At 37.7% G+C, this 14398-nt stretch overlaps 2 protein-coding genes and 1 pseudogene across 7 annotated transcripts; 1 reads left to right on the forward strand and 2 right to left on the reverse strand.

Annotated features, from left to right (window-relative positions):
* Positions 1–2307: 2307 nt before the first annotated feature.
* LOC137744902 (thioredoxin-like 3-1, chloroplastic) lies at positions 2308–4425 on the forward strand. Its single transcript, XM_068484715.2, has 5 exons — positions 2308–2846; positions 3481–3555; positions 3669–3735; positions 3961–3978; positions 4071–4425. Exons 1-5 carry the CDS (start codon positions 2539–2541, stop codon positions 4167–4169), a joined length of 567 nt encoding a protein of 188 aa, XP_068340816.2. The 5' UTR covers positions 2308–2538; the 3' UTR covers positions 4170–4425.
* Positions 4426–5281: 856 nt separating this feature from the next.
* On the reverse strand, positions 5282–8083 carry LOC137744901 (uncharacterized). 6 transcript variants are annotated; one of them, XR_015954237.1, is made up of 6 exons: positions 7029–8083; positions 6844–6923; positions 6604–6706; positions 6212–6288; positions 6061–6127; positions 5282–5531 (listed from the first exon to the last, which is right to left on the reverse strand). XR_015954237.1 is itself a non-coding variant. In XM_088681550.1 (4 exons), exons 1-3 carry the CDS (start codon positions 7899–7901, stop codon positions 6613–6615), a joined length of 1047 nt encoding a protein of 348 aa, XP_088537676.1. In that variant the 5' UTR covers positions 7902–8083; the 3' UTR covers positions 5920–6127; positions 6604–6612. The 6 variants fall into 6 exon arrangements, 3 of the variants coding, with proteins under 3 accessions (XP_088537676.1, XP_088537677.1, XP_068340815.2); XR_015954238.1 differs by lacking the exon at positions 6212–6288; XR_015954236.1 differs by lacking the exon at positions 5282–5531 and having other exon boundaries at positions 5920–6127.
* Positions 8084–9626: 1543 nt separating this feature from the next.
* LOC137744529 (gamma-tubulin complex component 3 pseudogene) lies at positions 9627–13755 on the reverse strand (annotated as a pseudogene).
* Positions 13756–14398: the final 643 nt, after the last annotated feature.

A 14398-nucleotide genomic window follows, 5' to 3' on the forward strand; every position in this document is an offset into this window, starting at 1 on the left:
ACGAAAACGACACGAACACGAGAAACACGACACGAATGCCAGGTGGGGTGTGTGAATATAATCTCTCTAAGACATTTTATCTCAATAAAGGCATATTTTTTTTGTCATAGGAAAAATAGGTATATAATTGTCATTTTCTCAAAAAAAATGAGGGTAAAATAGGAAAAATAGGAATATGATTGACAAAATTAAAGCCTCTTCAACCGCCCACCTCCTCCACGTTCTCCTCAGGGACTTATCTGTATGAAAAAATGATGGTGTGACAATTTCTCTTAATAAGTGCATATTTTTTATCTTATGTAAATATTGTGTATCAAAAGTATAGGTAAAATAGGGAAATAGGGATATGATTGTCAAAGCAAAAACTTGACAACAAGGATTTTCTTAATAATAGTATAAATAACAAACGTACAAAAGAAGGAATTTGAATTACTTACCCGGAAAGGTCATGATTTCAGCCGCCCCATGTGAATGTCTGAGCACAAAAGTTGAACACTGCATAGCATATATACTCAGCAAGCTTTTTAGCTTGCATGCATTATTTCTACTTACATAGTTGTAGAAACGACGGATCATCCACATGGGGCACGTACCCGTTTCTCCTCTTTAAGTTTGTTGCTGAAGCTTTATAGTATGGTGAACTTTCAAATAATGACTAACGCTTGGGGTACTGCATCTCTAATTTAGACGTACGATCTAATACATAAGTGAATATCACATCTATTAGCAGGGTCAGTCTTGAGATATTGGAGACTTTAAATAAAATTTGAAAAAGTGAACAACTTCACACACGAGAATGATTTGTTTCATAATTTGTGTATGTGAATATTGCAAAATTAGACATTTTCATGGGACCTAGCAAAAATAACTTGTTTCATATTTTAAAATTTATTATTTTCATATATAAGCAATAAATGAAAACCAAAAAACAATAAATGAAAACCAAAACCGGGTAATCTTCTTATACCGATATTGGTACAAATATTTCAGTGACCAAACAGAAAATGCACAAGTCCAACATGATTGTTGGCATGGTATGATTGTGATGAGTCCAACCCAAATAAGAATCAAATAGGCCTGCATTGTTTTGGGTAGCATTTAACAAAGCATTTCTTTCCAAAAACGTTACTCCGCATGTGAGTATTTTGAGTCCGTAATACTAGAGAGGCGAAATATGTAAATTAAATTTTATAAATTAAAAGACATAGAAATTGATGATTGAATTATTACTTAATTGTTGATTAATGTGTTTTTTTTATTGGTGACACATCATTTATTTTGTAAATTTAATCTACAAAATTAGGAGTAATTTTGCTCACCACTATAAATCATGGTGTATGCTTACCATACATCTAATCACCTGTCACATGTCCTTTCATTGAACCTAGATTAATTTTTTTCGAATACGGACAATACTTGAGTACTTACTGGGGAGTACTCTAATTACTGACCATCTTATGTGGCCCAATGATTTTGAAACACTTGTCATTATAATTCTCTTCCCATATTTTGCTATCTCTGGAACCAAACACCTTTGTACCCGGAACCAAACACCTCTCTTCTTCTCCGTCTTGCCATGCCAGATCGTTCTGCTTCATCCCAACCACCCGCCTCCAACTTCTTTCCTCCAATAGTCGACTCCATCTCCGGTCCCTTCTCCAACCGTCAGCCCAAATCTCCCAACCGTCTACCGTAGCGGCACACCTCCACTCTATCCATCCCTCCTCCGTCGATCTGAACCCCATCCACTTCTTCTCTGCAACATCAATCAGCAAGTGATTTCGACAAAAAAATTGGTCAACCTGTAACAGATTTTGATGATAAGGGATAAGAGACATGGGTGGTTGGGCAGACGGAGAACCTTTGGTGGATCTGCCATGGCATCAACAGAAGTGAAGCCATGGTCGTCGGAGTGGTCGACGGAGAAAGAGGGATTGCGCTGGGCAAGGAAAGAAGATGGATAAGAAGATAGGTGTTTGGTCTCGGGTACAAAATGTGTTTGGTTACAGAGAGAGCCAAATATTGAAAGAGAGTTGAAATGCCAGGTGTTCTAAAATTATTGGTATTTGAGTACTTCCTGGTGAGTAACAAGTATTATTTTTTTTATTGTACACCGTGGTTAATTTTTTTTTTAATTGAAAAGTAAGATTTAATATAAAAATTAACAAAAATTAAAAAAAAATACATGACAGATAATCAAATGTATTATAAACATACATCATAATTATTACGATGAGTAAAAATATTCTCTATGAATATATTCTAACTAGACTTTATCATTTTGTGTCTCACTTGTGGATAAGCTTTCCACAAACGTTAACCATTTCCTCCCACTTTTCGAATCAAGATAAATATCCTAAAAAATAAAATGAACCAAACTGCTCAAGTGTCAAAATATCCAACATAAGAAAGCCACCATTTTCTGACCCATCAGCCTAAAACTCTGACTTCCTCTGAATCAAAAGTCGTATGTTTTCTTCTTCTTCTTCTTTGTAATAGTTGATACTGTAACAGAGAGAGTAGGAGTACTGGAGTAAGATGTCTGTTTTGGCAGCCAATTCTCATGTCCTGTGTAGCAGAGAAGTCCATCACAGAGAGCAACAGCCACAGTTCTGGAGCAACGGCGGCGGTTTCTTGCTGTTGCCAAAAGCTTCCGGATTAGGGTTTTTGAACAGAAAAAGAGATGGGAACAGGACGTTGAAGATGGACTTGAAAGTTGAGGCCTTTTGGGGCACGGATACCTCGAGACCCACAGTTGTGGAGTTGGAAGCAATCAACGACTGTGATCAGCTTGACCAGATTCTCAGCCAGGCACAGGAGAGATCCCAGCCCATTGTCATTGATTGGTCTCTCTCTCTCTCTCTCTCTCTCTCTCTCTCTCTCTCTCTCTCTCTCTCTCTCTATATATATATATATATATATATATGAATTGATGCATGCTAGGCCACTTAAATGTTTTCACATTATTTATCTTATCTCTTAGAAATAAATACGGTTTACTTTCTAGTGGAAGCCTGTTTTAGACTCGCTGAGCGCATTTAAACAGCAGAATAATTTATATGACATGAGTATATTGTCACCGTCGCATTTCATGTTATTGTTGTTGATACAATCATACAAAGATATATAAATTTGTGTTCACATAATGTTGTATCGTAGGCATGAAACTAATAAAAACAATACGGTTTCATGTAAATTGCTCTCTTGAACAAAGCTAGTTTAGATAAGCAAACTACAAAATTAACTGTTGAGGCAAAGGTTCATATACCAGTCTCACTTTGACTTGTTTTGAGGAAGTCTTAATAGCATTCCTCATTTTGTCATCCATGGAAATGGAAATTCAAATATAAGGTTTCTTGCAATAGGAAGAGGAATACGACTAGATCAAGAGTAAGTTAAGTGAACCGAAATTTAAAGTAAATTATCTCTTACCACTAAATTTGGTGACTTGAACGTAGTTTTCCCTCTACCAATTGACAGGATGGCATCTTGGTGCCGCAAATGCATATATTTGAAGCCTAAATTGGAGAAGTTGGCTGCTGAATATGACACCAAGTAATAACTCTCCCTCCCTCCTCTCTCCCTCCCTCCGTCCCTCCCAACAAAAATAAGACTTGCCATGTTATGAACTAACTGTGAAAACCCTTTTATGTACATAAACATAACAGGGTCAAATTCTACTACGTTGATGTCAACAAAGTACCTCAAGCTCTAGTAAAGCGGGGAAACATCTCTGTACGTCTATCTGCATTTTGAAAGAGACTTTCTTATTACACTCCTGATATGCCACTATGACATCTCATACCAATAATGCAATGTCATATGAGAACATTAACACAAATGACTATTATGTTATTCATAGAGATACCACTGTCACGTATCGGGGAGGTGTAAACCCATCCTTACCCTCATTATTTACCGTAACATTAATTTTGTTTTTTTCTTGTTTCGTTTTCTCAGAAAATGCCAACAATTCAGGTGAGAGTTTCCCTTTTGTAGTTAACAATTTCTGGTTGTGATAAACAACATTGCTAAACTGTTCTAAATGCATTTGATAAATGTATTTGCAGGTATGGAAAGATGGAGAGTTTAAAGCCGAAGTGATTGGGGGACATAAAGCATGGCTTGTGCTTGAAGAAGTGAGAGAAATGCTCCAAAACTTTGTGTGATAATTCGGTTTTCTGATCGCTCTGTTTCCTCTCAACTTTTCTTTTCCGGTAGGCCACAATACTTGCATATATGTATTCGTCAATGAAGGAGCAATCTGTACAGTCAAATTTACTTCTCTTCTCTTTGTCTTGTTTCTTAAGATGTTTGTAATGATGAACTCCATTTCCGAGCTTGATTTTCCGTTCTTCCGAGGCCTCATCGGACGGAAAATCTTGTGTTCGAGATGAAATATGCCAGAACTCGGCCTTAGCTCCATATCTTGCTGGATTGTGCAAGGTTGTTTCATACAATGAGGTCATTTCCAAAGAATGGCCTCCTTGGTAAAATAACATGAAAAAATAGACTACTTAGCTAAAGGTTTTGGCGGATTTCACTTTTCTACTTATAATCAAAACCTTTCATATTATATTTCACTAGATTATAATTAAAGCCATTTAGTCAATTAACTGTAACAACTAAATAATTCTTCGCCCCTTGTTTCAAAGAGAGGAGGACGGGTTATTCACATTTCATTTGATGGTCAGAGTTGAATTGAAAGCTAAGCAGTGGTGATTCTAAGGATTCCCCCCGAGGAAAAATAAAGATGTCTCCTACGTTACCCTAAACCCTAAACCCCAAAACTATTTATTTATCTCCCCATGAATCGTATGTTTGTAACAACAGGGAAAGAATTTTCTCAATTCCAATCGACTAGGTGTATTGTGTCGATTCTTTTGAGTAATATATCTGGAAATGCCCATTGATTCCTTATTAACACGATTTCGAACGCAACTAGTACATTCCAAAATAACCGTTACACAGACAGCTTTACCCTTAGCCATACACCTCCTTTGGTTTTTGATTCATTCATTGATAAGAAAAAGAAAAAACGTGAACGGTGATTGGATTGATGATAAAATTGAATCCTGGGTCTCCAACAATGATTCGATTGATGATAAAGAAAAAGAATTCTTAATTCAGTTCTCCACCTTAACGATAGAAAAAAAAGATTGATCAAATTCTATTGAGTCTGACTTATGGTGATCATTTATCAAAGATTAATTCTGGTTATCAAATGATTGAACAATAGACATATTTTAGTTAATAGTCGTATAGTAAATATACCAAGTTATCGCTGTAAACCCTGAGATATTATTACTGAGGGATGAGCAAAAATCTAGGGCTCTGATTCAAAATTATCTTGATTCATCCCCCCGCGAGGAGTTGCCAAACCGGATATGATTCCTCTTTACGACATTAAAATCACAGGATGACTGAATCTCGAAAGATAATTTGCAGACAGATCCACATATTGGGTAAAGCATAACAGCAACAGAAAGGCCTAAGTTTCGCACATCCGGCGGGGAACGGAGCGCAGCTTGCTGGAGGCAAACATCGTATCAGAGACAGAAGGAGAAGATTCATAAAGCCGTTTAGTTTCTTAAGACTGCAGGGTTCCTCACTCTCCACTTCTACAAGGAAGTACACTCGATTGTTTTTGAGCCAAATGAATCACTGTCAAAAGACTTCACCTAACTGCGACCTCTGCAACTATGTATACTACCCCTAATCTTCACTCGCATTTCACAACACTTAACTACAGCTAAAAGCAGCACTGCTCTCAAGCAGGCAGTTGTACAAACACACGGTGCGGTGAACAGCGTACTAAAACTAACTGATACAGGCATGTCTGTAGATATTACCTACAGTCGAGACCTGCATTCAATCTGTGTGGTTGTAGGGTCTAGTAATGTAATGTACCCATCCCTCTAAAAAAATCTTCGCCAGTATTAGTTGTGAATAAACCATTAACAAGCTACAACATAACAATAGCATAGGTTCATTTCTAACAATAAAATCACACTGTATGATACATACACCTATACAATAACACATGATTAGAAAACATACCCTTATCAAATCCAATCTTCAAGCTTTCGCATTCACATATGGCGTCAGCATAACGTGATAAGCCCCTCTAATAACCAGTTAACAAGTTACAAGAAGTTAACAAATTAACTTTATGTTCATTTGCTAACAATGAAACAAGTAACAAACATACTCGTAAATGACGTTTATTTGCCATATGTGTCAAAAGCACAAGTCTTCAGCAAAGCATCAAGAGACAAACCTATTTTCCTTGCAGTGATGAAAAGCAAAAACGGTTCGGAATAAAAAGCAAAAATGGAAACAAGAAAAGAAACACAATGAGACACAATGAGACCAATCTAACTCTTCCTCAATCATACTAACACATGAAGTTTAGTTATTAAAGTCTTGAGAGGACTGACAATTCATTACGAAGAAAATCTGCTTATCAATGACAGTGCACAACATTATAACATTGGACTCAATGTCTTAGATTCAAAGCATTTAGACCCGGTAAGTTAATTCCAAACATTGAATTCACGCTTCCAAAACCATCAAATTCTACAATTCCAAGAGAAAACCTACTTGAATATCTTAAATGCCAAAACCAAAAACTGCCCTTATCCGCTGGAAGATTAGATCCCGCCATCCTCTCTCCGTATTCTCCACCACAGTCGCATTCCCATATCTGCATTACCAAACACATAAAAACCAGGCAATCAACTTTCCATCCAAGAAAACAATTCAACTCACAAGCTCCAATTCAATCAAACTAAATTTGTTTTCGAGAACAACCCATTAACCGAAAGCTTAAACAAAACCAACCTGTCTTCCTCAGGAACATTCGTATGTGTTAGCTTAACAACAGTGAGACCAGGTTCAGGTTCTTCAAGTGTAAGCCTCACCTACAAAATTCAAACATAACACTCAATCCACAAATCACAAAACCAATTAAAACTACCCAAAATAACACATTCAAACACGAAAACCGAATCTCAAATTCCACATACCGTCGAATCAATCCCATCAGGCCAGCTCCCAAATCTCCACTTCTGCACAATCAAACTCCCATTCTGCAACTCCAAATTCGAACCGGTCACCGACCCATCAAAAATACCGATCGGCCCTCCAACCTCCTTGCTTATCTTCGCATTGCTCTGCGTAAAACCCTTCCACCTATTGTCATCCATCAAAATCTCAAACATATCTTTCGCCCTGCAACTGAACTTCTCTGTCAAACTAATCGTCTTAAACCCTTTCTTGCTCTCCTTCTTCGCCTCCTCTTTCTCCACAGCTACCTCCTTCGCTGCCGCCGCAGCCACCGCCGCCGTCGAATTACTCTTCGGCGCAATCTTCTTAACCTCAATTTCCTCCTTCGCAGGCCCGCCCTTCGCCATACTCTCCACATAGACCCTAACCTTTTCCAAAATCAAAGGCTTCCCCTTCGCCACCATCGCCTCCTTAATCCTCCTCCCAACCGGCCCCTCATCCTTCACCGAAATCTTAACCTCCGGGTCCTCGTCGGCGTTCTCGTCTGAAATATAAGGAATCTCCACAACTCCGTCGACCTTCAGCAGCGATTTCCCGTCGCCGTCCTTCGCCTCCCCCTCCCACGACAGATTGAGGCTGATTTCGTATCCCGGGATGATCTTCCCCTTCCGGACGTTGACGTAGGCCTCGCCGTCGACCTTGTCGACGGTCTTGGTCTTGAGGTGGAGGTTGCCTTCGCCATCGAGGATGGTGAGGTTGTTGAGGAGCTTAGCAAGGAGGTCACGTGACCAGCCAAGGCAGTCGGTCTCCGCCCAGTGCCAGTTGTGGACGTTGGCTCCGTCGGGCCTGTCCTCCACGATCCACCGCTTGTCGCCCTCGCCGTACTTCGCCATTGATTCGAATCAGGAATCACACTCAAAGTTCTAGAGAGAGAGAGTGAGGGTTTGGGATGCGGAGAGGAGAGAGAAATAGGGTGGGGGAAGTTGTCTGGAGTGTTCTTTGGGGGAACTGAGGGGTGTGGAAGGGTCTTGAATTTTGAGGGGCGGCCCAATAAAGTAGGGGAATAGAAGGGTCTGGAAGAAATCCTATTTGGGCTTTTTTTTTGCAATTTCTGTGTTGTTGAAGTGATTGAGCTGTCACTTCAGACCCGAACTGGTTTTTGAATCAAAAGAAGGAAAAAAAAAAAAACACACATAAAGGTTTTAGATTCGATTTTCATCTAAGGAGAATTTGAATCATATTATTATTAATATATTGTGAGGCTAAGTTCATCCCTCCTTTTTTAGTATAGATAATATTTTTTTCTCAAAAAAAATTAAAAAGCCACCTCATTGATTTGACTTGAAACCTATATTCTTGAAGAAATTCTTCTCTCGTGCAACTTGGATTTAGTTTTTACATTTTAATGTCTAATAAATATGTATAGGAAACTGTTATTAATACTCAAAAAATCTTATTTTACACTACTCACAAGTGTATTTTTCTTTCTAATTATAAAAAGTTTGAAATGCAAAATGAGTTTTTTGAAGTGCTAATAACAATTCCCATATATGTAACGTGTTTACAAATTATACTAAAATGAATATCACGTGATAAATTAAAGAACGAGATGAGCTCTTGTATTTTTGAACCATTCTACAAACGTCGTTGTAGAGTTTTTAATGATGTAAAGCTCCCAGTATAGGGTTTAATTTAGCAATTAAGAACCATTCCAAGTAGGGTACGAAAAATTGATTACATATACTCTAACTTGCGCATTAAAAGAAATTTGTGAAATGACAAGAAAAAAAAGAGTCACTCAAAAATCCTGTATTTTTTTTTTAACAAACGAAATTATCTACACTAAGGGATTAAGGGAAAGGACCGAGGAGGGTAGACTAAGTTTCACAATAGACTAGCAATAATGTGGTTCAAAATCGTCTTTGACGATAATTGAACCTAAGACCTCTCAATTTCAAATTATATTGAAAGTTTAAATATTACATACCAATATTGAAGATCTTTAGTGTCTTTCTCGAAAGTTGTTCCAACTGTTAAGCTAGAGAAAGAAACATATCTCATATATGAATAGAGAGAGAAAGAGAAGATTCACAGAGAAGAGAAAGAGAGGCTGAATATTTCTTTGATATATTATTTCTTAGTAAGTAAGAAATCTCAATACAAGTATTTATAGAGAGCACAAGATTGCAACTAATCTAACTACCTAGCTAATCTTATGTCAAGTGTCATAATCTTAAACGCACACATAATATCTCTATCATCCGCCCTCAAACTCATGCTTGGATGATCCTAGCATGAGATTTCTACAATGTGTATGAAACAAAGGGGCACTTAATCCCTTAGTTAGAATATCTACAAATTGTTCCTTGGAAGAGACAAACTAAACATGGAGTTAATTCTTGGCAACCCGTCCTCGAACAAAGTGAACATTAACCTCGACATGTTTTGTTCTTTGGTGTTGAACGGGATTGAAAGATAAGGCGATGGCCGACATGTTATCATAAAACAGAATTGAAATATAAGGGACTTTAATATGCAGAAAACCGAGAATTTGCTTAATCCAATCAAGTTCTGCAACTGTAGAAGACAAGGCCCTATACTTGACCTCTGTGGAAGACTTAAGAGACAGTTTGTTGCTTCTTTGAGACAGTTTGTTGCTGCATGGGCAACTTAGAAATAAAATCCTCAAGCAATGATGAATATTCTTTTGATAGTGCATCTAAATCTTGTCCCATATTCCAAAGAAATTCACCAGCACATTGCGTGAGGGTTTTCCTACCTTCACTAATCCAGGATCCAGACTCTAACGACCTATCATTTGATCGCTTTTTTGCTTTACTCTTGGCTCGATAGGGTAAAGAGGATTCCATGGTTCTGCAACAAACCATCTAAGACATTAGTTTATGAAGAAAAAAAAACAAGGAATGAGGTAGCAAGATTTTGGTTCTCAAATAACTGTGATCATATAGAATGAAGAATACTTGGCTTGCAACTCATTAATCCCTTCAGACAATCGATCTGCATGACTTCGGAATTTCAATATAAGATCAAACAAGGCAAAGAGTGAATCATAAAGGGTTTGGGAACGTTCTCCAATGAGGGATTTCTCCAAAATGGAATGAAGGTACTTTTCATGTACGGCAAGTAGAACATTGAGGTCCTTAGCCACGTCTATTTCATTCAAAAAATTGGACCAAGACACCTCCAAGCCTTCAAACATAATATAGTATTGCAAGTTTGAGACAAAATGATTCATTTCATCCCAAAGAACTTGGTATCGTCTCAAAGTTGAAAGTAATTGCAACTTAACTGCATTCGGGAGGTTCATTAATGAACGTGAAGGGATACAATTTGGCTTCATTGTCTTCCAAATACCAATAAGGGCATGCTCTACTCGTCGAAGCTTCCATAAAAAATTAAAAATTCTTAAATACTTCGTCATTACAGATTCTGTAAAAATAGTATCTAAAGGAACCCTTGCATCATATTCCAATGAAAACACATCCCAGCCCCTATCTCCAGTTCCATGTGGCATCATCTTTACCTTTAACCTATCTAATATGTCACGATCATCATACTGAGCATTAGATGCTCGAATTGTAGTTTCCAGCAATCCAGCTAGCTGAAAAGAGCTTATTGTGTTAGCAGGTTCAGAAAGCTTTGGCCCAACTTTATCTATTAGATACCGAACGAAGTCACCCTATCCGAGGAGTAAATACCGCTTTATAGCAAGACAGTGCTCCTTGAACTTGTACTAGTTGTAAATAACATCCAACAAATGCTTATCAACTCTCTTTGCTGCTCCATCAACCAAAGACTCAAGAGCATCAGTTTCACCATATCTAAGACCCTATCTTCTTGTTGTGGTACCAGCAGCAGATGCATCTTCTGTTGCAGCATCAGCTCAACCACGATCCTTACAACAGTCACGAAGGAAATTGATTGACTTACTTGTCCTCAGAATGCGTTGAGCAAGTGATTGAGAAATAAAAGAAGGAAGCATTCCGGCATGAAGCATGTAACCTTCCTTCCAAAGAGACTCAGGTTTCACTGACTGACCTATTACAAAGAATTCTACAAAAACATCGTCTAACTCCCCTTCCAAAACCTAACTCCTCACCATCTCAAATAGTGGAGAACATACCCTCCGAAGTAAGCGTCCCATGAACTCGTGCACCAATGGGTTACCATGTTGGACATGTAAATGAATAGCCCTAGCCATTGCCCCACCCCTTAAAACCCTACATTCATTAACCAAAACAGCCATTAACCTCATTTTCACCATTGGCTCCGCAAACCAAACAGACAATCTCCTTAGAGAAAGATAATTCTCTGAGCTTGCAGTCTCTGAAACCAAAGGAATTGGATTCATTGATTGCACTTCAAGAACAGCCAACAACTTATAGTAATCGGAGAGCTCATCTTGTAACGCAACACAAAAGGCCTGCCCAACGGTTCCAACATTGTCATATGGAAACCCATCCGTACTCTCTGAAATATACCCTTTAACCTTCCTAAACAACCACCCCAATTCACAAAGCTTCTGAACCCTAATGCGGGTTGCTCTAGGCACCTTAATCAAATCCGATAAAGCATAACCATCAGCTCTATTATCAAATTTCACATACTTGCCATCAATTCCTTGACAGGCATACAACACCTCTCTCACCAAAACCTCTTCAGAAACCTCATTTTTTTCTTTAATCAATTTCACAAACTCCCTAAAAGCAATTTCGCGAAGATTTTCCAGGTCTTTAGAAACCAACAATACCTCATTGTTCCAACCCTTTTCCTTATTCTCCCTACCCACCAAAACCCTCAACTCCTTCCCCGATTTGGCATCATTTAACCCCAAATTGGGCAACAAAACCGAAGAATCCAACTGGGTTTTCCCATTTTTCCGATCATCCGACACAATTTTGAGCAAATAAACGACTGCCCATTTGTTATTTACACTCCCGGGACCAGTTTTAGACACGAATTTGGTATAAAGGCCGGTGAAAGTGAGGGCCTGCGAGGACTTACCTTGAGTGGCGAGGCGGCACTTGATGGACTGGGCTATGGCGGCGGCGTCGGGAGCCACGGATGGTGTTAATCGGCTGAAGATTGATGAGTATATTTTATATTATATATTTTACCCTATTCTTAGTATATTTTGGTTAATAATTTGGAAGAATTTTGATACTTTGAATTGTATTTATAATATAGGACTTTCGACTTCTTCTGGAGCAAAACATGGTCAAATAGATGAATTTTGGAGTAATTCCATTTGGACGATGTTCGTGAGTTACTTAGCTTGATCATGTCAAAATATCAGTTTTTTCTACCAAGCGATGATTTTCTGGCAATAAAATAAAGGAGCCATGCGCAGTGCTGGAATAGTGACGTTTTGGGCTTGAATGACGTTTTTGGAGCCCAAGATGACCTCGGATGGGTTCGTAGCCTTCTGGAGATGTGTTTAGAACGTCCTAATCCTTAAAACAAGCTATTATAGGCCAGATTTGGTGGAGATTTGAAGTTAAAACGTGGCTGGACAAGTACTTGGCAGATTCTCCTTGTTTAATTAGGGTTTTATTTTCTAAGATATTTTATTATTATTTAGTTTCCTAGTTGGAATACGAGACCTATGTTTTAGGGTTTGTGTGATGGCTCAGCAAATATATTGCTTGGCCGTTTTTAATCTTTGCAATGCTTTCTTTTATGCAACTTTGGAGTCATAGAGTAATTGCTAGGGTTCTTGGAGATTTTCTACTTCAAGGTGTTTTCATTCCTTTTATTCTTAATAATATTTTCTATGATTTCAATTATGAATATGTGCAACTAATTCCTTTTGCTAGGGCGAAGCCTTAAGCCTTAGCATGAATATGTAATTTTTATTTAATTGCTCGTAATTGATTGCATGCATACTTTGAATTATTGATCACCATGATTAAAACTATCTAATTGTCTTAATACCTGATCACCATTAGGATATTTAGAAAAGTAATTTAATGCAGTTTTGGTCGGAAGGTTCCCTGAAATTGACGCTGGCTTCTTGTGATTAATAATTGTAATTTCACTTAAGATGATTACCACGTCTTAAGGGTTGCATGGTTTTTCAAAGGGTTTTCATAAAGCATAATCAGTCTTTCATGTTCAAATTTGATCCGAACGTCCGGACGGGTTGCATGTTAGATATACGTTCTATGTTGGAGGTTCCAAGTAGAATATAAATTAGGAAAACCTAACCTTCAAAGTGGCTTGTGTAAATCATAAGTAATTGGTAAAAATACATAGGATTGCTAAGTGATGGTGGAACCCTAGTGCTTTCTTAATTTGATTTTTCCAAAACCGTTTTCTTTCCCCTTCATCTTTAATATTGCAGATTAGTTTATTTTTATTAATTAAATTCGTTTTAATTTAAGTAGATTATAAAACCAATCATCTCAATTTTCTACTTTACAATAATTAATTGGAATTTGATTTATTTCAAATTATTTAATAATCCCTGTGGAGAACGACCTTGCGAGAACCGTTTATACTACAACAACCTTGTCATTCTTGCAAGTAATATAGGAGTTTTAACCCGTTTGCGTGTGTGGTAAAATCTTTATCAAAGATCAAGCGAAAAGCGTAGCTGAACGAGCTCTGGAATTCCGGGGAGTTTGGAGTCGGCGGGTGAGATTTGGAATTGGGGTTTTGGGAGCGGAGGCGGATGACGAGCTCTTTGATCAGATCTGCAGCTTTTTGCTGGTCTTCTTCCTCCATTAGTGAGAGATGAAGGTCGAAGTGGGAAGGGAGACTGGGGATCTTGCGGGAGTGTGGGAGTGATTTGGTGAGGGTGAGACCGCGAGAGTGTTGAGTGTGACTGCAGGGTTTTTGATTTTTTTTGTTGGGCGCGAAAATGGGGTTTTTCTTTTTCGTTTTAGAAAAAGAAAACTGCATTATATTCTCTGCTAATCAATAAAACGCTCATTGTAAATCAAAATTATATGAAATTACCAGTTTAACCTTTTAATTAAAATAGAACATGAATAAGAAATATGACGCATAAATGTAATTTCACACAACCAAATTTTGCTCTTTTTTTTCTAAAACGTCACCTACATGTAATCCTAACATATCTCTAATTAAAATAAAAAAAAAACTTCTCACTCTCACATTCTTTATCACTCTCTTCATCTCTCCTTCTAATTCAAAAACAAAAATAAAAAATTTTCTCACACACTTTGTGTGTGTCCATATGCTAATACTATTATTGGCAAAACCCTCTTGGTCAACCTTTTTTCCCTTTTTTTTCCTATTTTGCCTTCACTTTTGATACATACTATTGACAAAAGGAGGGCAATATAGTAATTTTGTACCTTTTGACAAAATAACAATCATATTCCTATTTTTCCTATTTTACCCT

This window comes from Pyrus communis, chromosome 12 (assembly GCF_041283825.1).
Source record: "Pyrus communis isolate YQ-2024b chromosome 12, ASM4128382v1, whole genome shotgun sequence".
NCBI lineage: Eukaryota > Viridiplantae > Streptophyta > Magnoliopsida > Rosales > Rosaceae > Pyrus > Pyrus communis.